Source organism: Thalassophryne amazonica, chromosome 8 (genome assembly GCF_902500255.1).
Source record: "Thalassophryne amazonica chromosome 8, fThaAma1.1, whole genome shotgun sequence".
Lineage (NCBI taxonomy): Eukaryota > Metazoa > Chordata > Actinopteri > Batrachoidiformes > Batrachoididae > Thalassophryne > Thalassophryne amazonica.
In genome coordinates this window covers 47,050,430-47,076,296 of record NC_047110.1, presented here as the reverse complement: position 1 = coordinate 47,076,296, position 25,867 = coordinate 47,050,430, and the positions used below count along the sequence as shown (strand labels likewise).

The window sequence follows — 25,867 nt, the reverse complement described above, 5'->3', positions numbered from 1 at the left end:
GACAACAGGTGAGAGATGTTTGTCTTCACAACAACAACGTGTGTGCACACGCAGTACAGCCACAAATGGCTGTGACGTGAGTAAATAGTAAAAGTAGTTGATACAGTGCTCTTACCACTATTGTTTTTGTATGGCAACGTTGTTTTTCATCCCAAACATGGACAAGTAATCAACGATACAAGGATGTTACATGCAGCTCGTCGGAGCTTTAGTTTTTGATCCATTCAGATATTGTCAACATTCGTGTAAGATATCGGACTTGGGAGGTTGGACGAAGTTGGACGACAGTCAAACGTAATGCTGACATTACGAGAACTATGCAAACGATGAGGAACCGTCAAGACAGAAAGCAAAATGGAATACGGTTGAATTGAGGTTGTCGTTGAGATTCGTTCATATTTTTCAACAGTTTGAAAATTCTGATGAAGTGCCAATTACAGGAATGGAGCTGGACGATGGTTAAATGATACCGCCGAAACTCAATGCTTAACATACACCTAAAGGGAAAACTTCAGTACCAACAAAACTGGCTGGTGTGGCTGTTTCCTTTTATTTATTTTATTTGACATTTTCATGGAGAAGCGGTGCGTCAAAGCACCACCGTGTTTTGAATTAGAGAGTGTAAAGAGTGCTGTGTTTAGTTGCATTACAGTGGTTGGTGGTGATGATGCTTGCAAAGTTGTTTTTTAAAAAAAAATCCTGAAATTTGGCACAACTGTGTAGCTATAAATGTTCTGTTTCACAAGAGTCTGGCTTTCTTTTCGTGTCGCCATTTCACTCTCCACTCATTTTGGATTTTACCTAACAACAAAGACAGATCACGGGGCACCAGACGAGTCCTTGGCCTTGGTCCACCTGGCTCATGATTGCAGCTCGGCTGGAAGGTGTTGGACAAAGTAATCCTGTTTACGCCTGAAAGCCGATAATAATCATCTTCTCCTGTCAAGCGTCTCTGCTCAATGCCACAGGTGGGTTAAGAGCCGTCTTTAATATCTTTAAATATATATGATGCGAGCGTGCAAAATTCTAACCACTCACTTTTACTCAATACTTTTACTTAAAGTACATTTTATATGAGAAATTAACTTTTGATACTTAACTAAATGTAAAAGTAAATGTCAGATGCTTTAAGACTTTTACTGAAGTAACACTGGAGTCGTTAACTTACTGGAGTCGTTAACTTTTACCAAAGTAATTTTATGGAAAGATACTTGTACTTTCACTCAAGTATCACTTTGAGGTACTTTATACAAGACTGATTATAGCACTGTATTCTTTACCCTTTGTTTAATCCAGTTTGTTCATTGCCTCCCTCTGCCTGTGTTTTGATTTTGTGTTTTGTTTTGGACTCCTGTACAACCCTTTGAACTCTTTCGGCTTGTTGAACTTGTCTAGCATGTTTTGGACAAATACATCACCTGTGTTTCACCTTGCATCCTGTATGGTTACTGCTTGTGTATTTGGGTTCACTCAGAAACTGCAAACCTAACAGAATAATCCAGCCTAGCATGAACCCAGCAGGCAGAAACCCAGACCCTGTAGCATTTAAAATTTTTTTTTTTTTTTCAAAACTAACCCATCTCTTTAACTGCTACCACAGCTGTTACACTCCCGGCAAAAAAATTGGATTTTTGGATTCTGGGTCTTTGACTGGTTCCCGCACGTATTTGCCCTTGATGACCTGTTTAATAGGGGTAGGCTCCCTGACTGGGTTTGGCAACTGGAGGCTTACCTGCCATCAAAGCCACCACTCCCAGAAATGGATTATTACTGTTCAGACTCTGAGAATGGATCAGACACTGAGGGAGACCACAACATAGTTTTGACAGACGAAGCAGACGCTCTTGTTTTTTAAGATCTAGGACCTGTACCTCGACTACACGACACTTTAGTCAGTTCAGATAACAAAATATTAGACTCTGTAGACAAACATTATTCACTCCGAACCTGACCTCGTAACTGCCTACCCTGACCTAAGCAAGATCACTATTTATACAGCAACAGGTTCCTCCCTACATAGAGGACCCCATGGACTTTCTGTACTTCCCAGACCCAAACAACTCTGCACCTTTATGCTCGACTCCTGGCACTCAGCCCGTCCAGCCCTCCACTTTGTCCACAGTCATGACCATTGTGACAGACACGACATCCCTTCGGGCACTCCTCACGACCATCCATACTACACATACAGGCATACAGTCGGTCCTCCCTCAGCTGTCTGGCAGCAACACCAGTTCTCCGACCTCCATGTTGGACTCAGTGTTCCATGCTCCTCAGCAGTTTCCGGCATTCCACACAGCCGACATTACATGCACCAAAGCAGCCACTGGTGTTCCACGCACCCCAGCCTCAGCTGGCATTTCACGCAACACAGCCAACTCTGACATCCCACATGTTTCATCAGCCTCCTGTTTTCTAGGCGGCACAGCAGCTGCCAATGCCTTCCGTTCCTCCTCGACCACCGCCCTCATCAAGCACCACCTCTGGTGCAGGCCTGTGTTTGCAAAAATAGACCAAGATTCAGGTTTTCAAAGATTTGGTGCAACAGACAAACCACACACGGCTTCTCCAAGTACAGCCACAGTAGCCTATAAATTCTTTTAGAGTTGTCGTAGCCTTTTGCTGGCTTCCCTCACTATTCTTCTTGCACAGTCATTTAGTTTTTGAGAACTGATTTACAGTTACCATAGTGTTTGTATTATTTAATGATTATTGAAAATGAAGTACAAAACATATTGTGTATGAGTCTTCTGTATTCTCTGAAGGAAACTGACCATGAAGACGATCATCTGTATTAAAAATAATCCTAATATATTTTATTTGAACCCTTTGAATTAAAGATGAAATTCTGCACTACACTCACATCTTGATTGTTTCACTTCAGCTCCATTGTGGTGGAGTACAGAGGCAACATTAAAATAATTGTGTCGCTGTAAAGTTACCGATGGGCTTGGCTGTACCAGTTTAGGGATGGATATGTTTCTGAGAGATGACTGGAGTTTGTAACCACTATGGAATTTTTAAGCCAGTCTGGAATCTTACAACTTGGGTTCCTATTCCAGTTTATTAAAAAAAAACACAGGTGATCAGTGGCAAAATTTTAATATTTACTTAATATTAATCTGTATGTTTGCTTTAAATAAATAGATGTGTTGTACAGTAACTGAGTGGCTGAGAATCTGCACTGGCAAGTCTAATTATAGAATTTATCTCCTATAAAGAAATACAAATTCCTAAACATACTGTATATGAATTAAAAAATATGTTGAATTAACTTTACTTTTTGTTGAATTTGTTTTGCTCTCTGTTGACATCAGTAGTCCTCAGTTACAAAAACTTCATGTAAGAGGCTTAGTGTTTAATTTTCATGGCAAAATCACTTTATCTCTTTGTTCATTGGCGATCACTGCCACCACACCAGCAGCTGTCCTATTACCCTTCCAAACTACATCCCTCCCTCCTGCCAGCCCCTTCCTCCATTCTCTTAATCCTCATCCAGCTTCATTCTATACTGGCTGTATTGTACTGTACTGGCATTAGTGTCATCAACCTGCCTCATCTCAGTCCAAGTCCTTTATTTCACCTGCTAGCAGCAGTAGTGCATGTGGGGGTGTTGTTTTCGGTCCTTAGTGTGTATCCATCCAACCAAGGACAAAGTGATTTGATTTGAGAAAACTCAGTTCAAAGTCAAGGTCACAGGATAATGTCATAATGTTTATACAGTTTATCAGGGGTATTTATCACAGTTACTACAGTGTGGAGGATTCAGTGTCATGCCGTGGATTGTGCAGATTGCATTTCTGCAACCTCAAACAACTGTATTGTTTCCCTTCATGTTTTGGCTCCTTTGGTGACAGGTGTTCATCCTGTCTTGCCTTTGTATGTGATAAACAATATGTACAATCCTTTATTTCAATAAAATGAGGGTTCTCAGACTTGTTAGCCTACACTAGGAAAAAGCAGACAGTGTATAGGGCAGGGGTGGCCAAGTTCGGTCCTGGAGAGCCACATTCCTGACACTCTTAGTTGTCTCCCTGCTCCAACATACCTGAATTCAATGAAAGGCTCATTAACGAGTGTTTCTTAAAGCCAGAAAGTTGCCATTTGAAATGACTTTTTTGTGTCATGTCTGTGATCTGCTTTTTTTCTACAAAATTAAACAACTGAATGAACATCATCCGAGGCCAGTGATTCCATAATTTTTGCCAGGGGTTGTATTAAGAATTATGAATGTGAGCTATACATGAATGCCTCTTTTTTTTTTTCTACAACCCCTGGCAATAATTATGGAATCACCGGCCTCGAAGGATGTTCATTCAGTTGTTTAATTTTGTAGAAAAAAAAGCAGATCACAGACATGACACAAAACTAAAGTCATTTCAAATGGCAACTTTCTGGCTTTAAGAAACACTATAAGAAATCAGGAAAAAAAATTGTGGCAGTCAGTAACGGTTACTTTTTTAGACCAAGCAGAGGGAAAAAAATATGGAATCACTCAATTCTGAGGAAAGAATTATGGAATCACCCTGTAAATTTTCATCCCCAAAACTAACATCTGCATCAAATCAGATCTGCTCGTTAGTCTGCATCTAAAAAGGAGTGATCGCACCTTGGACAGTTGTTGCACCAAGTGGACTGAGATGAATCATGGCTCCAACACGAGAGATGTCAATTGAAACAAAGGAGAGGATTATCAAACTCTTAAAAGAGGATAAATCATCACGCAATGTTGCAAAAGATGTTGGTTGTTCACAGTCAGCTGTGTCTAAACTTTGGACCAAATACAAACAACATGGGAAGGTTGTTAAAGGCAAACATACTGGTAGACCAAGGAAGACATCAAAGCGTCAAGACAGAAAACTTAAAGCAATATGTCTCAAAAATCGAAAATGCACAACAAAACAAATGAGGAACGAATGGGAGGAAACTGGAGTCAACGTCTGTGACCGAACTGTAAGAAACCGCCTAAAGGAAATGGGATTTACATACAGAAAAGCTAAACGAAAGCCATCATTAACACCTAAACAGAAAAAAACAAGGTTACAATGGGCTAAGGAAAAGCAATCGTGGACTGTGGATGACTGGATGAAAGTCATATTCAGTGATGAATCTCGAATCTGCATTGGGCAAGGTGATGATGCTGGAACTTTTGTTTGGTGCCGTTCCAATGAGATTTATAAAGATGACTGCCTGAAGAGAACATGTAAATTTCCACAGTCATTGATGATATGGGGCTGCATGTCAGGTAAAGGCACTGGGGAGATGGCTGTCATTACATCATCAATAAATGCACAAGTTTACGTTGATATTTTGGACACTTTTCTTATCCCATCAATTGAAAGGATGTTTGGGGATGATGAAATCATTTTTCAAGATGATAATGCATCTTGCCATAGAGCAAAAACTGTGAAAACATTCCTTGCAAAAAGACACATAGGGTCAATGTCATGGCCTGCAAATAGTCCGGATCTTAATCCAATTGAAAATCTTTGGTGGAAGTTGAAGGAAATGGTCTATGACAAGGCTCCAACCTGCAAAGCTGATCTGGCAACAGCAATCAGAGAAAGTTGGAGCCTGATTGATGAAGAGTACTGTTTGTCACTCATTAAGTCCAGGCCTCAGAGACTGCAAGCTGTTATAAAAGCCAGAGGTGGTGCAACAAAATACTAGTGATGTGTTGTCCATAATTTTTTCCTCAGAATTGAGTGAGTCCATATTTTTTTCCCTCTGCTTGGTCTAAAAAAGTAACCATTACTGACTGCCACAATTTTTTTTTCCTGATTTCTTATAGTGTTTCTTAAAGCCAGAAAGTTGCCATTTGAAATGACTTTAGTTTTGTGTCATGTCTGTGATCTGCTTTTTTTCTACAAAATTAAATAACTGAATGAAAATCCTCCGAGGCCGGTGATTCCATAATTTTTGCCAGGGGTTGTAGTAGGAAAGCTCAGCCAGGAGATGTCTGGGTTCCTGTTGGATATGAAGTGACCTATAGCTGGTTTTAGTTCCATATTGGATCTGCTCTGATGACGCCAAATGAAAAAGGGAGAAACCAAAATAACTTATTATAATGGGTTTCCGTGCTTCCTCCATTTGGGTTTCAGTTGGGAAAACAGCATTAGGTCTTACACTGATTATTGAAAGTGAAAGTAGGAGCTTTTAAAGCAAATGTTTGCATCTGTGATGCTGAAGTTAAGTACGATGCTCTTCACACCCACTAAAAAATGTAGAATAAGTGTTCTCGAAGGCAAACATTAGAAAAAACACCATCATTTCTTTTGCAGTATTTTTAAAGTGTTTGCTGAGCGTCAGGCTCTCCTCCGATGCCAGGGCAGTCCTTTTGAGTCTTTATGTAAATTTGCCCTTATGATTACTCTGTGACATTTCCATACGCCTGCCTAATGGTTCCCCGACTCACACGTTAAAACGCGTACGTGTATCAAAATAAAAATGTTTTCAGAACAATGGCAAGTTTCCATTTTGGCTGCAATGGCAGCAGAAACTGTTCTTCGTTGTTTCTTGTGCTGGTGGCACATATCATAACACAGCTGTGGGAAGGATGCGACACAAAGTATCCCTCACCCCTTTCATCATGATAGCACCAGGATTATAATCTTCTCCAACCCCTCATTACTATTCCCCATGTGGACCCCCCCCCCCCCCCCCCCCCGCCACGTCCCATGTGCATTTGGATTTGGGTTACCTTTGCATGGGTCCCAGCAGAGATCATTGAGGCTAAATCATATTTAAGCCCTCCATCACCCTCCCATCACCCACTGCCTCCCCAAACATGTCCCTTCTCCCCTACCACCCATTCTTCCTTCCAGACAGCAGGGTGTTTGTTGTTCCTCTTATCCACCGCTGAGACTGGCCTCGTATCACTGTGATTCACCAGCAGGATCGGTATCATTTGCACTGCCATATTGTAAGAGGAACCAAAAACAAACAAAACAGGTGTTTGTCTGGAGACTGAATGCACTTAGATCTTAGATAACCAGTACACAAAATAACATCCTTTGTCATGAATTTCCTTTGGCTTGTGTATTTTCTGTGAACTGACATGTTTTTCTAATATGTCCCTCTGGGCTGTCGTTTTTGTATTTGAACAACAGTTCCCCCCTCAAAAGGTAAAAAAAAAAGACATTATTTTGAGGAAAAGTCTGAATAATAAGGATGTTGGGAAACAAAGCGATCTTGATGGAGAGCTAGAAAGCATTAACCTTCGTGCAACTTGAGATTGTATTATTAAAATGGGTAAGTCTTTTTCATATGTATCCTCCAAAATTCATCAAAGAGATAAGTGCTTCAATTAATTCCACCTTACTCCTTCTGGAAGATTTTTCATTATTTATAGGCCACAGCCAAAGCAGATTCTTATTTGTAGCGTGGAGTTTACATCCAAGATTTAAATCTAATCCCAGGAGAATGAGGCTGTCTCATGTTTGGAGTCACACAAGGGCAAGGCATTGTCATTAGCAGAGCTGTCCTTTTAATGAGTAGCCCCACAGACACACTCACAATGGGACTATTAGGCATGCTTCAACAAAATCCATATGGGCCAATCACACTGATTTTTATCTGATTTCTTACTTTGAAACATTTGCTGCCATTGTTGTGAATTAAATTTGGCTTCTATTATACAGTGAATTGGGAAACATTTGGTAAACGTGACCTTCCAGAAACAGTGTAGACGTATTACATGATTTTCTGTGACCTGATTAGGAGTTTTAGCCATTTTTGCCAGTTGTGCACAGGATCCCTTGAATGGAAAATTGATTTCATCTGATGTCAACCTGCCCCAGTTGTTTCATCTTAAATATTACGGGCTACATGGTAGGTGATAAACTTGATAAATTTTGGGTATATATACAAATTACACTCAACAAAAATATAAATGCAACACTTTTGGTTTTGCTCCCATTTTGTATGAGATGAACTCAAAGATCTAAAACTTTTTCCACATACACAATATCACCATTTCCCTCAAATATTGTTCACATACCAGTCTAAATCTGTGATAGTGAGCACTTCTCCTTTGCTGAGATAATCCATCCCACCTCACAGGTCTGCCATATCAAGATGCTGATTAGACACCATGATTAGTGCACAGGTGTGCCTTAGACTGTCCACAATAAAAGGCCACTCTGAAAGGTGCAGTTTTGTTTTACTGGGGGGGGGGATACAAGTCAGTATCTGGTGTGACCACCATTTGCCTCATGCAGTGCAACACATCTCGTTCGCATAGAGTTGATCAGGTTGTCAATTGTGGCCTGTGGAATGTTGGTCCACTATTGGCAGGAACTGGTACACGCTGTCGTATACGCTGGTCCAGAGCATCCCAAACATGCTCAATGGGTGACATGGCCGGTGAGTATGCCGGCCATGCAAGAACTGGGACATTTTCAGCTTCCAAGAATTGTGTACAGATCCTTGCAACATGGGGCCGTGCATTATCCTGCTGCAACATGAGGTGATGTTCTTGGATGGCACAACAATGGGCCTCAGGATCTCGTCACGGTATCTCTGTGCATTCAAAATGCCATCAATAAAATGCACCTGTGTTCTTCGTCCATAACAGACGCCTGCCCATACCATAACCCCACCGCCACCATGGGCCACTCGATCCACAACATTGACATCAGAAAACCGCTCACCCACACGACGCCACACACGCTGTCTGCCATCTGCCCTGAACAGTGTGAACTGGAATTCATCCTTGAAGAGAACACCTCTCCAACGTGCCAAACGCCAGCGAATGTGAGCATTTGCCCACTCAAGTCAGTTACGACGACGAACTGGAGTCAGGTCGAGACCCCGATGAGGACGACGAGCATGCAGATGAGCTTCCCTGAGACAGTTTCTGACAGTTTGTGCAGAAATTCTTTGGTTATGCAAACCGATTGTTTCAGCAGCTGTCTGAGTGGCTGGTCTCAGACGATCTTGGAGGTGAACATGCTGGATGTGGAGGTCCTGGTCTGGTGTGGTTACGCGTGGTCTGCGGTTGTGAGGCTGGTTGGATGTACTGCCAAATTCTCTGAAATGCCTTTGGAGACGGCTTATGGTAGAGAAATGGACATTCAATACACGAGCAACAGTTCTGGTTGACATTCTTACTGTCAGCATGCCAATTGCACGCTCCCTCAAATCTTGCGACATCTGTGGTATTGTGCTGTGTGATAAAACTGCACCTTTCAGAGTGGCCTTTTATTGTGGGCAGTCTAAGGCACACCTGTGCACTAATCATGGTGTCTAATCAGCATCTTGATATGGCACACCTGTGAGATGGGATGGATTATCTCAGCAAAGGAGAAGTGCTCACTATCACAGATTTAGACTGGTTTGTGAACAATATTTGAGGGAAATGGTGATATTGCGTATGTGGAAAAAGTTTTAGATCTTTGAGTTCATCTCATACAAAATGGGAGCAAAACCAAAAGTGTTGCGTTTATATTTTTGTTGAGTGTACATTACGTCATAACATAGAGTAGTGTTGTCATGATGTTTTAATAGTCTCCCTGGGGTTTAGAGTTCACATGGATAACACTCAAGCTGGTCCTACCCTTTCTTTTTTAAAATGGCTTTTTGTATTTTGAAGACCAATCTAAGAGCCATGTGGGGACTTTTTCAACATGGGGAACATGTGTATTGATCACCTGTTTGATGAAATCATTTCTATCTAGTTTGTGCCTGTATCAAATATAATCCCTCCAGCGTGTCCTGGATCTTCTTCAGGGCCTCTTCCCAGTTGGACGTGCCTGGAAGACCTCTCTCAGGAGACAACCAGGGGGCATTGTCACCAGATTCAGGAACCACCTCAGAATGCTCCTTTCGATGCAAAAAAAAAAAAAAAAAAAAGCTGTACTTTGAGTCCTTCCCAGATAGTCAAGTCTCCCGCCCTGTCCAGGATTGTAAGCTGAGATACCCAAAGGAGGAATCTCATTTCCACCATTTGTATCCGCGACCTTATTCTTTCAGTCATTACCCAAAGTCCACATCCCAGTGGACCAAAATGTCCCAAGGACCTAAATCTTTAACAGATCTGGTTACACTGGGGAAAAAATGGCATTTGCAGTGATGTAGTGCATAGTCTTTATATTTAGAGCACATCACATTGAAATATTTAGGCAACACTTCAGTGTTCTTCACATCATTAGTCCATGGGCCAAGCAAGGTTTGGTACCACTTAACGGGACTAATCAACACTTACAATCTATCATTGATATACCATGGTGATGCATGCTGGTCATCCCAGGGTGGCTGCTGTAGCCAGGTAGGGGTCCAAGAAGAATTACACAGGGGTTAAAATTTAAAAGTGCTCCAGTCAGGCAAGGAGTGTATCGATCCATAAGGATCTGACATGCTGAAAATGGTTCAGTGCTCCTGGGCTTGAAGAGGCCAGGGACTTGAAGAGGTCAGGGAGTACAAGTTGCTGGATCTTGGTTCCAGTGTCAGGAGCAGCATCACTGGAAATGGTACTCCAATACTGGACTACTGCAGAACTGAAGGGTCTCTCAAAGTGCCCAGTTTGTAAACGCCGACCACAGCTTTGTTATAGCAGCCTTAAAAATTCAGCTCAAGTCTTGCAGACTACCAGCAAGCAGTTGCACTCAATCCTGTTAAGAATGACCCTTTCGTGTATCTTGACCGGCTAGCACAGAGAACATTAACACTTCTGTAGTTGTTGGAAAATCCATGCAATCACAATCACCTTTCTAATGATAGACAACAAGTCCTTTCTTCCAATCTGCTGGGATAATGCCTGTATCCCAAATGGCCAAGTGGGTACTTGCTTCCAAAACAGAAGGTTCCTGGTTTGAGACTACCCATGTGTACTCTGCATGTAATATAGAAGAGCATTGCGGGTAAAAGCTTATGCAATACTGCTGTGGCACCCCTGAGTTAAAAAGGGGAGAAGTCGAAAGAGCTTACTTTCACAAATGGAAGCCAAGACTGTATGTAACCACTGTCGAAAAGACTGTATAAAACCACTGTATGCAACTTCTCTTGTTCTTCTTTCGGCTACTCCTGTGAGGGGTCGCCACAGCAAATGAATTGTTTCCATCTCACCCTGTCCTCTATGTCTTCCTCTGTCACACCAACCACCTGCATGTCCTCCCTCAGCACATCCATAAACCTCCTCTTTGACCTTCCTCTTCTCCTCCTGCCTGGTGGCTCCATCCTCAGCATCCTTCTCCCTATATACCCTGGGTCCCTCCTCTGCACATGTCCAATACATTTCAATCTCACCTCTCTAATTTTTTCAATTTTTTAAAATTTATTTTCATTTATATAGCGCCAAATCACAACAGAGTTACCTCAAGGCGCTTCACACAAGTCAGGTCTAACCTTACTAACCCCCAGAGCAGCAGTGGTAAGGAAAAACTACATCTGAGGAAGAAACCTCAAGCAGATCAGACTTAAAGGGGTGACCCTCTGCTTGGGCCAATCTACAGACGCAAATTACAGAACAATTCACAAAACGAATATACAAGAAATGCTGTTGATGCACAGGACAGGAGGGTTTTCAGCACAAATGCCGCACCCATCTCTGGATGGAGCTGCACCATAAACAGAGAGAAAAAAACAGAATCAGGCATCAGGAAGACAAGAAATACAGTAAAATTTGGCAGCATTAATACTCAGGTGATCGCCGGCCACTAGCCCTAAGCTTCACTAAAAAGACCCAGAATTTAGGTAAAGCTGAGGCCACGGCACACTCTGTTTCCTAATAACATGAATTAAAAGAGTAAAAAGCGCAGAACTATACTATGCCAGTATGCTAGCCATACGAAAGGGAAAATAAGTGCATCTTAAGTCTGGGCTTGAAAGTCACCACAGAATCTGACTGTTTTATTGATGCATTGAGATCATTCCACAGAACAGGGGCACGATAAGAGAAAGCTCTATGACCCGCAGACTTCTTATTCACCCTAGGTACACAAAGTAGTCCTGCACCCTGATAATGCAAACCCCGGGCCGGTATGTAAGGTTTAATTAGGTCAGCTAGGTAGGGAGGAGCCAGTCCATGAACAATTTTATAGACTAGTAGCAGAACCTTAAAATCTGATCTCACAGGGACAGGAAGCCAGTGAAGAGATGCCAAAATGGGTATAATGTGGTTAAACTTTCTGCTTCATGTCAAAGGTCTGGCTGCAGCCCTAATGCTAGACTGCGGTAAAGCAGAACATTGCAGTAGTTCAATCTAGAAGAGATAAACACATGAATCAGGGTTTCAGGATCAGCCATACACAGGATTGGATGAATCTTTGTTATATTTCACAGGTGGAAGAAAGCAGTCCTCGTAATATCTCTAATGTGGAGGTCAAAGGACAACATAGGATCAAAAATTACCCCAAGATTCCTCACTTTGTCAGTGTGACGTATGACACATGAACCTAGGCTAAGCATTAACTGGTCAAATTGGTGACGATGTCTCACTGGACCAAGAACCATCATTTCAGTCTTATCAGAGTTTATAAGTAGGAAGTTTTTAGACATCCAACTTCTCACTGATGCAAGGCAATCTTCTAAGAATTTTATGTGAATGAGATTACCAGCAGTTATCAGCATGTATAACTGAGTATCATCAGCATAGCAGTGAAAGGTAATCCCAAAATGCCTCAATATGTGCCCAAGGGGTGCTATATAAAAGGAGAAAAGCAGGGGGCCTAAGACAGACCCCTGTGCCACCCCAAATTTCATGTCACTAAGGTTAGAGGTAGTGTTACTGTACAAAACACATTGAGAACGACTGGTCAACCATGCAAGGGCACTCCCCAGTAATCCCAAAATGATTCTCCAGACTATCGAGTAGAATATGATGATCCGCGGTTTCAAATGCAGAACTGAGATCGAACAGCACCAGAACCATAGTGGTGTTCGAATCCATTGCAAGCAGAAGATCATTCACCACTTTAGTGAGAGCCATCTCTGTGGAATGATATTTTCTAAAAGCAGACTGCAGTGGCTCAAAGAGATTATTCCCAGTAAGATAGTCTACGAACCACTTTTTCCAGAATTTTAGAGTAAAATGATAGTTTTGATATCGGCCGATAGTTTTTCAATACACTAGGGTCAAGATTAGGTTTCTTAAGTAATGGTTTTATCACTGCAGATTTGAAACATTTAGGAACAGATCCAGAAGTTAAAGAAAGATTAATAATTTCCAGCACAGTCGGCCCAAGAGTGGGCCACAGGTCCTTAAACAGTTTGGTTGGTATAGGATCAAATAAACAGGTTGTGCTTTTTGTTGACATTTCGAGTTTCGTCAGCATGCCTAGAGAGATACTCTGAAATTCTGTAAATCTAGGTAATACCTCAGTAATGGCGTCCACCTCAATAGCAGGGTGTAGTGGCTGGGTTGAGGCATGCTGGGATATGTTTAACCTATTGTCTTCTATTTTCTTCTCGTAGTGATCCAGGAAATCTTGTGTTGTAAAAGGAGAGCAAACTTTAACTCCAAACTGTCCCACCTGAGCTGTCCCTCTGATATGTTTATTCCTAATTCTGTCCATCTTCATCACTCCCAAAGACAATCGCAACATATTCAGTTCTCCCACCTCCAGCTCTGCCTCCTGTCTTTTTGTTACTGCCTGTTTCTAAGCTGTACAACATAGATGGTCTCACAACTGTCTTTAGACTTCCCCCTTCCCTGATATTCTTCAGTCGCAAATCACTCTTGCCACCTTTCTCCACCCGCTCCACCCTGGAAGACTATATGCAACTCCATAGGTTTGAAATAATTCAGTCCAGAGACCCTGGATCCCCGCATCACCACCGTTGGCTTCCAGGTGACTGGAAGATAAACTACAAGAAACCTGCACCATAGATATACAAAAAGCTGTCAGTAAAATTAGCTTTGCACAATAGCTCAAAATAGTTGGACTAATGGTACAGTATGGTGTCATCATTTACTATGACTGTGGTGCAACAAAGTGTAAATTTGGACCGTATATACACACACCATCTATCTCTTCCTTTGGCCAGTTTATTATTCCAGCAGGGTATCTGATGACTGGTATGGTATATATATGTTGATGGCTTGGATCTTATTTCTACCACTGATCTGAGCCTCACTTGGCTGTAGCTGTCATCCTGACTTCCTCATCATGGCTCCTGTTGGCCTGCAGGATACCAAGGCACTTGTAACTGTCTTGTATATCTGCTCAGGGAGATGTGGCAAAAGTTTTCTTCTTGGTGTTCTTCCTCACTCAACTGTAGTTTTAACACGCTCACAGCTCTTGGTGTTCCCAGTCGGTTTCCCAGCCAAGAACGAATTAGGACCTACTCTGCTTCACTTCTGACATATAACACAACCACGTGTGCTCAGAGCAGCATGGCTGCACCAATGAACATGTATACTTGTTCTCATGATACTTTACAGTAAATACTGAATTGAATTATGCATTAAGTGATACATTTTACTAAATGTACATAAACAATAATCATATTTGCAAACAAATCATAACTAATACTACTTCTAGTAGTATTAGTTAGAACTTTAGTTAGAACTTTCACTGTGGCGTGCATCACTTTTCTCTGCACAAAACTTGCGCATGCAAAATATGTTGAGATTATGTGAATTAAAAAAATCAGTATCGCACAGCACCCTTATTCCATTCTTTTGGGAAGAGTCCTGCTACATCTATAAAGGTGATGTACTGTAATGAGCTTTTAGCATTCACTCTCTAAGCAACTATGTGGAATGCGGCATTGATGAAGCTTACCCATGGTCCTGACATGGAATTCCAATGAGAAGGCACACTGTAGTTTTTCTTTGTTTTACCTCAAAATAACAATTAGAACACCACATTAGGCTCCTATCATCAGTCATGTGACATTCTGAAGCAGTATGTAACATTTTGGGGAAATGCAGTGCCGTATCCAGTGGGAGTTTTGAGTGACTATAAAAAAAAAAAAACCTGGAACATATATGGTTAACACAGGTTTTAGCTTTGAGGTGTCAGATTAGTTTTGTTTAAGCATTGAAGCTGGAAAGCTGTTAAATGCTTCATTGTGAATCATCTATAGCATCAGATACAATTTTTTGTATCTGATGCTAAAAAAATTAAATCAAAACCAGTGGTGATAATATTTCATCAGTAGCAATAAACAACTTCAGTCTACACAACACTAAAGAGCATAAATTAGGAAAATATTTAAGTACTCAAATAATTATCCAAATATATTGAATACATCTTAATAAATTTCTCTGGTACGTTATCTGTGATGTTGCCTTATTAATATACAATGTTAGAATGTACAATCCAAAATAATTATGCCAAAAAGTTAATTAAAAACCACGACCCAGTCTCAGATAAGCGGTTGAAGATGAGTGAGTGAGTTAAAAAAAAGAAAAAAAAATACAGGAAAATTTTGTCCACCAAAACATGCCTATTCTATTGCTAGATTATAGATGCAGGGAAAGGCCAGTTGTCTGCTCAGACCAAAGACTGTTCCATTGTGTGATGGATGGTGCAATGCCCTGCAGCAGCACAGATATAAAGGATAATTGTTGGGAAAGTGTCAGTACACGGACCCACAACAGGGGGCGCAAATGAACGGACAATGAAGAAAGTCAAATAACAAGGCTTTACTGTTGTGAACACGCACAACAAATACAACAAATCACAATTTCGGTCTCAAGTTAAATTCCAACGGTGTCGTGTGGGCAGGCTCGACGATAGGAGACGTCTGTCCAAGACGAACCGGAACCACCCGATTTCCTCTGCCACCAAACCCCGGGAATACTGGAACCGCCAAGTCCCGAACTCCCAGGTGGTCTCTGCCTCCGCTCGTCGGATCCGGTACTGCTGGCGAGGAACAGACACAGTCAGACGTGGGTGCGGCTGCACCCAACAACACGTGGGGTGGAAAACACCACCTCCACCTCTAATCAGAAAACAACAGTCTAGTAACTAGGATACTTATCCAATATGTTCCTTTCACAAATGATGAAGGGCTGGCTGAGTTCGTTACCTCCTTGGTAGAGCGATATCTCGGCAAATGAGGTGGAGATGCCGTCCTGCTGATATACCTCCTCAGTGATTGGGATCAGCTGTCTCCAGTGATAGATGACAGCTGTCATCCTGGCTGCTCCCGTAAGGCGGCAGCGCCCTCCGGTGCCTGGAGCCCGCACTCCAGGCAGGGCGCCCTCTAGTGGTGGTGGGCCAGCAGTACCTCCTCTTCAGCGGCCCACACAACAATAATCCTTCTTTCAATTAGTGCCAGGTGTTACAAACCTAGGAAAATTTTATATGGATGCACATTCCTAAACTCTCCAGTTCAGCTGAGCAGATGACAGGACAGTACATGATATTTTAATTCTCATGCAAACTCTGGAACAATGTTTGAAATAGGTTTGCTAAAAGTTTTTGAAACAGTGGTTTAAGTTTACATCACTAATTTGCAGTACCGAGGAAAAGTTTTAGTGTCATTCCTAGCCACACTTTCAGTCCATCATTTAATTCCATCTTTACGTTCTCATTCTGTTGGGTATTTTGTCCTGTTTTAGCCCCATACTGGACATCATGTTTCTCCCAACAGTTGTTAACTTACCCCTCTAGCTGATGCAGATGTAAAGGTAGAGCACAACAATGAGAACATAAAGTTCAGTGTTTCAGCAGGTGGCAGGCAAACTGCATATAAGTACCACAGCTTTTTGTCATTTTCCACTAACCATCCAGCAGGTGGCAGGACAGCACAGTAGCCAAGCAGTTAGTGTGCTTGTGTCCAGAGCTTGAAGGTTCCCGCTTCAAGGCCACCCCTGCCCATTATCCATGGAATGTGGAGTTAATCTGGAAGGGCATCCAATGTAAAAAGGGAGAAGTCAAAAAAACTTAATATCCATATCTACTGGACATAACATAGGCAAAACAAAGCTGAGCTGCTTGGTCTACTGCCACTGCAACCCAGACCAAAAAAGCAACAGAAAATGAAATGAGCTGTCTGGATGGACTAAGTCACTTACTCACCCATTTATCTAAATCCATGCCCGACATTGTCACCAGCATAAAGAACTTAACCTGAAATAAAACCAAATGTGTCTGCTCTCACTGCCCTCTTACACTACCCCAAATCAGAATGAGTTGGGATAATGTGGAAAATGCTAATTAAAAAAAGAAATAAAAATACACTGATTCTTTACTTTGACGTTTTATATATATATATATATATATATATATATATATATATATATATATATATATATATATATATATATATATATATATATATATATACACACACACACACACATACAGTGGGGCCAAAAAGTATTTAGTCAGTTCCTGATTGTGCAAGTTCTCCTACTTAGAAAGATGAGAGGGGTCTGTAATTTTCATCATAGCTGCACTTAAACCATGAGAGACAAAATGAGAAAAAAAAATCCAGAAAATCACATTGTAGGATTTTTGAAGAATTTATTTGTAAATTATGGTGGAAAATAAGTATTTGGTCACCCACAAACAAGCCAGATTTTTGGCTGTCACAGACCTTTAACTTCTTCTTTGAGAAGCTCTTCTGTCCTCCACCTGTTACCTGTATTAATGGCACCTGTTGGAACTTATTATCTGTATAAAAGACACCTATCCACAGCCTCAAACAGTCAGACTCCAAATTCAACCATGGCCAAGACCAAAGAGCTGTTGAAGGACACCAGGAAGAAAATTGTAGATGTGCACCAGGCCGGGAAGAGTAAATCTACAATCTACAATAGTTGAAGTGTACCTATTACAGAGCTCTCTCATTTTTCTAAGTACGGGAACTTCTACAATCAGGGACAGACTAAACACTTTTTGGCCCCACTGTACACACATACCAGTGTGTTGCCCATGGGGATCCACAAGCTCTAGATTGGGTAGTGTTTATAAAATAGGTAGCTAGTATTTTTCAAGGGTGGTAATAAATTAAGCAATGAGTTGGAATGGCATGTGAGTCTAGAATGTTTGTAGAACCTTAGACCTCAACAATTTTTAGAAGAGGAACTTGCCCCTTTTATTTCCTGTTAATTATGTAATTTTAGATGTTAATGTAGTGTCTTAATGTATTTATAAATTGTTTAGGTTGTTGTTATCATATACACAGTATTATTATAATTATTATTATTATTATTATTAGTAGTAGTAGTAGTAGTAGTAGTAATTTTATTATTATTACTTCTATTTTGTCATTTGATTTTTAAATAGACCACAATGGAAATAAGTGTTTTCACTTTCTTGAGTCATCCATGTACATCCCCAATTCCAGTGAAGTTGGGATGTTGTGTAAAATGTAAATGAAACAGAATACAATGATTTACAAATCCTCTTCAACATATATTCAATTAAATACACCACAAAGACAAGATATTTAATGTTGAGACTGATAAAGTTTATTGTTTTGTGCAAATATTTGTTCATTTTGAAATGGATGCCTGCAACACGTTTCAAAAAAGTTGGAACTGGGCAACAAAAGACTGGGAAAGTTAATGGATGCTCAAAGAACACCTAATTGGAAACAGGTGAGTGTCATGATCTGGTATAAAAGGAACATCCCCAAAAGGCTCAGCTGTTCACAAGCAAAGATGGGGCAAGGATCACCACTTTGTGATCAACTGTGTGAAAAAATGGTCCAACAGTTTAAGAACAATGTTTCTCAATGTTCAATTGCAAGGAATTTAGGGATTCCATCATCTACACTCCATAATATAATCAGAAGATTCAGAGAATCTGGAGAACTTTCTATATGAAAGCGACAAGGCCAAAAACCAACTTCGAATGCCTGTGACCTTCGATCCCTCAAGTGGCACAAGATCATTGTGCAAAGGATCTTACCGTGTGGGCTCAGGAACACTTCACAAAACCACTGTCAGTTAACACAGTTCGTCGCTACATCTACAAGTGCAAGTTAAAACTCTACCATGCAAAGTGAAAGCCATACATCAACAACATCCAGAAACGCTGCCGGCTTCTCTGTGCCCGAGCTTATTTGAAATGGACAGACGCAAAGTGGAAAAGTGTGGTGTGGTCTGATGAGTCCACATTTCAAATTGTTTTTGGAAATCACGGACGTTGTGTCCTCCGGACAAAAGAGGAAAAAGACCATCCAGATTGTTACCAGTGCAAAGTTCAAAAGCCAGCATCTGTGATGGTATGGGGGTGTGTTAGTGCCCATGGCATAGGCAACTTACACATTTGTGATGGCACCATCAATGCTGAAAGGTACATCCAGGTTTTGGAGCAACACATGCTGCCATCCAAGCAATGTCTTTTTCAGGGATGTCCCTGCTTATTTCAGCAAGACAATGCCAAGCCACATTCTGCATGTGTTACAATAGTGTGGGGTTCCTAGTAAAAGAGTGCGGGTACTAGTCTGGCCTGCCTGCAGTCCAGACCTGTCGCCCATTGAAAATGTGTGGAGCATTATGAAGCGCAAAATACGACAACGGAGACTCCAGACTGTTGAACAAACTGAAGTCGTACATCAAGCAAGAATGGGAAAGAATTCCACCTCCAAAGCTTTGTAGCGCATGGCCTTGATTCGCCCTAATTAAATAAATACATTAATGCTGTCTCAACAAAAACCTAAGTTTTGAACTGCAGACAGAGACGGTGTCTTCACTCCCAGTTGAGAAATTCCTGTGCCATCTGGAGGTCTAGAGATAATCTTGGAGACATCCCCCCATGGGCCAACACTGGGCTTCACAGCAAAACAGAACGGTAACTCAAAGTTCTTCAAAGGGAACCCTTGCCTTTTTAACGGTTAAATTCCGGTCACCAATTGAGCTACAAAACACAATAAATCAATAACACTAACAACATCATCAAGTAACATATACCACAATAACAACATTTAAAACCTCAAAACCCAGAACTCCGATGGTGCATTGCAGCACAGCATCCATTGTTTATTGATTAGCTAAAATTGCTAATTCCTCCAAAAATATTTGTCCTGTCAACCTTCCGTTTTGCAGCATTCATCCTTGACCCAAAATACATAAGGATGCCAAACGGCAAATGTCAGTTCTCCCGTTTTTGCGTGATCGAAGCCACACACACACACACACACACACACACACACACACACACACACACACACACACACACACACACACACACACACACACACACACACACACACACACAGAGGCCACTAGGCTATTATTATTATTACTAGCTGAGCTACTCGTTCTACGCAGGGGTAATAGAGAAGCATTTTAGCCATGTCAATGTACGAGGTCTGTCCAAAAAGTATCGGACCTTTTTATTTTTTGCAAAAACCATATGGATTTGAATCACGTGTGATTGCATCAGCCAAGCTTGAACCTTCGTGCGCATGCGTGAGTTTTTTCACGCCTGTCGGTTGCGTCATTCGCCTGTGAGCAGGCTTTGTGTGAGCAGTGGTCCACCCCTCTCGTTGGATTTTTATTGCGAATAAATGTCTGAATGATTTGGAGCTTTGCTGCATCAATTTTTTTCCAGAAACTGTGAGAGACCTCCAGGTGGACACTGTTCGGAAAATTAATATGGCTTTCAGGGACGATTTTGTGGGAATTACACAGATTAAGGAGTGTTACTGCTGCTTTAAGGACGGCCCACAACTGCTGAGAGCGCGCCGATCGACAGGCTCACACCCCGCTGAAACAACCAGATCATTTCCAACGTGAAGGCTTTGTTGATCCGGGACGTCGTCTGACTTTCACAAAAAGGCAGAAGGCTTGGACATCAGCACTTTTTCGGCACATTCCACCTCCTCTTTCCATGATAAAAACTCCTGTAACAGTGGAATGTGCCCTTCATTTCTAAACTGGACGCTGTCTTGATCCGGTATGTCGTCTGACTAGCACAGGAATTGTGAAAAGACGTGGACATCAGCACTTTTTCTGCACATTGAGACAGACGTGCGGAGGAGTTCCGCGCGTCGCTGTGGAGCCGCATGGCGCAAAGCAACGCCGTGATGAAACCTCACAGGACATGTTCTGGCATGTCCAGCTCATGCACAATTTCTCGGTTAGTCACACGACTGAAAACCCACCGACAGCCATCTGAAATCCACCTGAAAGCCGTCCTGTGAGACCAACATGGAGGTGGTTTTGTGCCGCATAATGAACTGCTCCGTGGCGCGTCCCTCCGCTTTTCTTTCCATGAAAAAAACTCCTGTAACAGTGGAATGTGCCGAAAAAGTGCTGATGTCCAAGCCTTCTGCCTTTTTGTGAAAGTCAGACGATGTCCCGGATCAACAAAGCCTTCACGTTGGAAATGATCTGGTTGTTTCAGCGGGGTGTGAGTCTGTCGATCCGCGCTGGGAGCGCTGCGCGCTCTCAGCAGTTGTGGGCCGTCCTTAAAGTGGCAGTAACGCTCCTTAATCTGTGTAATCCCCACAAAATCGTCCCTAAAAGCCATATTAATTTTCCGAACGGTGTCCACCTGGAGGTCTCTCACAGTTTCTGGAAAAAACTGATGCAGCAAAGCTCCAAATCATTCAGACATTTATTCGCAATAAAAATCCGATGAGAGGGGTGGACCATTGCTCACACAAAGCCTGCTCACAGGCGAATGACGCAACCGACAGGCGTGAAAAAACTCACACATGCACACGAAGGTTCAAGCTTGGCTGATGCAATCACACGTGATTGAAATCCATATGGTTTTTGCAAAAAATAAAAAGGTCCGATACTTTTTGGACAGACCTCATATGTGTTGTCATCATTAAAATTATTTTCCTCAAACTCAAAGCAAATCTTTACAATTTGATAGAAATTAACTAAAAATATAAAAGCCAAGATGATGGGTTGCATGAGGGCCCCTTCCACATAGTACGAATGTGGTTGAATTGCGCATGAAGCAGGAATTGTATGCAATACGTGTAAAATCATAGCTGCCTCCAATGCCTTGTACACCTGTTGCTACAACTATTTGCAACACCAGTGGCTGAAAGACACAGTGTGCCCTGTGAGAGCCCATTCGATCCCTCTCGTGGCAGGTGTCGGCCAAATTCCAGGTGACACACAGAAACATCTACACCGTTCATTTGGCACTTAAAATGTGTGGCCATTTGCGCTGTCAGCATGAAAACCGTCAGCAGACAATCACTTTCGAGCTGGCGATGAAATTTGTCTAAGTGCCCCCACGACTGTGAAGTTGCCAAGTACGCATGTGGCGTGCCAGAGTGTCGGCTTCCCCCACAACATGTGTGCATGTGTTTTGCATGCTCCCCTCTCCCCCCAACACGTACGTGCATGTGGTTCACTCATCCCCCGCAGACGAGGCACCTCTCATCTGATCACAGAGTGACACCTTGATCTGTGCGCTTAACGAATGGGGGTGTGGCTGGCCGCCAACAACTGTTGAGACACCGCTGGTCCTGGACATCACAGCTGCAGAACACGTACCATGTTTTGATACAGGCACACACATGCGCGTGTGTGCTTGCTGTCCTCACGTGGAAATACATAAAAACATATATCGCTTTTGCGACGGGCTGGAGAAATGGACCGTCAGTCCATGTGGACACGCGGCAGGCAAACTGAATGTCACGTCTGTCTGATAGGACATGTGTGTCCTGTGAGCGCGCTGGACTATATGACCTCATATGAGGAGAAAACCGAGAACATGTTATAGACTTCTGTGGCTGTGATTGGAGAAATTGTGCATAGTGCATGTTTTGCATTTTGTATCACCAGTTATACAGCTTCATGATGAAGTAGTGTTCCTGTTAGTTATACGGTCACAAATTGTCCTTTGCCGGTGATGCGTTAACCGAGGCGGCAAAACGGATATTTGCAACCGTATGACCAGTATGAACGTCCGCAAATCATCAGACACAAGGGGGTCATTCCCATTCTAATCCAATTCCATTGTTTGCACAGTCTATTTTTCTGTAGGTCGGGAGGCTTACCGTGAGGCAGCATCCTCCAACAGCTGTCAGGGCACAGAGTAATCCATCAAATGTGAAAATCCATCACATGTGTAACGGTAATTCTGTGTCAGAATCCACATCAATACTTTCATTTGGTAGCTTAAATACACCCATTTTGGTGGCGTCGGTACGTGACTTTCTCTCACTCTCAGCTAACAGCACTAACAGCTAGCAGCTCGCGCGGCCGGTGTTCTGTTGAATTGTGCATCTCATCGCATAAATTGACAGTTCCCTGTCCCGGCAATATTGCGCATGCGTGCGCATGTGCAGTTGCACGGAGGGCTGGCCTGTCGACAGGAATGACATCTTGTCAGAACACCAGTCAGGGCATGGAGTATTATACCTATAAATGATACGCCAAAATGATTGGATAAAACACTAAAGAATAAATAGCAAAACACCCTTTTCGTGGACGGGTAATATTTTTCATACCACCTGAGTAATCAGCCAATCCGAACAGCGGAGCGGCACCACGGCCAAGTGGTGCGGTCAGAGGAACTGTGAAATACTGGTGAGTCACTGTTAATGATTTCTTACGTGTCCAAACTCGTAGGTTGATTGTTAAAATTAAATTTGTTAGTTCTAAAAGCCCTCATAATTATTTATAGGAAAACGTTCTATTTTTTTTTCTACTACGGTTTGAACTTTGAGTGTTTATACAGGAGAGAATAGTGAGAAAATGTTAATGCCTGTTTGAGAAAAGTGTATAAAGTGTGTAGTGACGGGTTTTACAACCTTAAAACATCTACAATAATTGTAAAAAATAATGCTGACTACTTTGCGGATTTCGCCTATCGCGGGTTATTTTTAGAACATAACTCCCGCGATAAACGAGGGACCACTGTATATGATAAAATCGTTATCAAGTTGTTCACCAATGAATATGGCTTTTTACACCCTTCAGAAAGCCATACAGCATTTATTATTTATAGGTATATGATAAAATCGTTATCAAGTTGTTTTACCAATGAATATGGCTTTTTACACCCTTCAGAAAACCATACACGGCCTCTGGGTGTATAAAGCCATATTCATTGGTGAACAACTTGACAACTGATAATACATCCAAATGTGAAATGGTCAAATATTTTGCACATCGTTACCCCGATATTATAAGGTCTAAAATCTCACACAATTAAACAATCTGATTTTCGGAAAAAATGTAATTAGATTAGAATCATTGATTATTCAGTCTGTTTGATTATTGAAGTAATATTGGACAAATTGTGCCCTTTATCGGTTCAATACGGGATACATATATTAATTTCCAAATATGGGATCATTGCATTCTTCAAGGGACAGTTGGCAACCCTATTAATAGTGTGAGACCAGATAACACCATAACCACTGCATCGGTTATCATCCAGCGGAAGCTGGAAGTCTGAAGCAATCACAGCGATACATATTCAGTTTGAATGCACAAGAACACAGTTATTGAAATCACTTACCTAATGTGGAGTTAATAAAACAGAAGGATACTGACGTTCATTTACAATAACCAATTTTTACCCTTACACGTAGCCAGGGGTGGGCCTGGATGGGCCTGGGCCCACCTACTTGTCAGGCAGGCCCGCCCCATCCAATGAGAAGGCTGAGTCAACACTCGACCGTCACCTGTTGTTGCCTCATTGTATTCCTATGATATGGTATTGCATTAGCACTGAGCGACAATTAATACATTTTGTCAAAAAAATCTGGTTCATTTTCTGTGATTTTTATTAATTAATTTTCAGAGTACAGTGGTCCCTCGCTATAACGTGGTTCACCTTTCGCGGCCTCACAGTTTCGCGGATTTTTTTTAGAGCAATTTTGTATGCTTTTTTTTTTAACGGCGCATTGTGTTCTGCGTCCTTATCAGGCGGGCTGGTCGCGGCACCGGTCGGCATCACCGCGACTGCTCTCACTGCCTCCGATGCACTTTCTGCGGGCTCGGTAAACGCAGCAGCGGGCCACTCACCCCGCCCTCCTGTCTGCTGTGCAGAATTGCGCCAAATCTGGCAACAGGTCCAGAGACTACACTCGCTGTTTTGATGCGGAAGTTGACCGCAGCCGCAGAGCTCCGTGGCCACCGAGAGAGGACTTGGATTCTTTGCGGGTCCCGCATCCGTACCTTCGGAGGCAGTGAGCGAAGGGAGAGTATGCGCATTGTGTTCTGCGTGTGTCTGTTTATAATCTTCTCGCACAGAAAAAAAAGAGAGTGTTTACACAAGAGAGAAAAGTGAGAAAATGTTAATGCCTGTTTGAGAAAAATGTATAAAGTGTGTTGTGAGGGGTTTTACAGCCTTAAAACAACTATAATAATTGCAAAAAATAGCGCTGACTACTTCGCGGATTTCGCTGTTTTCTACTGTTAATCGGATAAAAACGTCCACCAGAACATCCATGTTGACTCACAGACTGAATGCACTCTCCGTGCTTTCCCTTGAAAGAGAACTGACCGAATCGTTGGACTATGATGACATGATAAGAGAGTTCAACAAAAAAAAAAACCCCGTCGTCTCCTGCTGTAGCATTAAAAGGATTCATCAAATGTAAGTGTGAGACCATTAATTACTTTTTTCTTCTAAATAGGCTTAATTGTTAATATTATATTGCAGCTGCCACAAATTATGTTGGTGTCCGTTCTTATGGTTTTTAATTTGGCTGCCGAGCCAACCTGCTTTCATGTTGCGGATATATTTTGAATTTTTATTTTAAAGGACTTTACATGACTAAGCGTTGCGTTGCAGCTTGCATTATCCATGAAGAGTACTTGTGTCTGACGTGTCGCGTCTGTGTGCTCACTTTGCCAGTGCTGTAGGCTAAGTGATAACGTTGCTTGCGATGTCAAAACAAGGCATACTTTTTCAAACGGTGTATTATAATACCTACACCTTACCTACAACCCCAAAGGTTGGGCCCGTCTGATTTTTTCTGGGCCCATCTGTTTTATGATTTCTGCCTACGCCCCTGTTTTTATCAGTTTCCTACACAT

At 42.0% G+C, this 25,867-nt stretch overlaps 1 protein-coding gene across 1 annotated transcript in view; it reads left to right on the top strand.

Annotated features, from left to right (window-relative positions):
- The first annotated feature begins 2,028 nt into the window (after window positions 1-2,028).
- The window catches only part of LOC117514892 (solute carrier family 27 member 3-like), a 43,833-nt gene continuing 19,994 nt past the window's right edge, over window positions 2,029-25,867 (top strand). Inside the window, 1 exon segment of the mRNA XM_034175465.1 lies at window positions 2,029-2,572. Coding sequence (XP_034031356.1) covers window positions 2,029-2,572 — 544 coding nt within the window.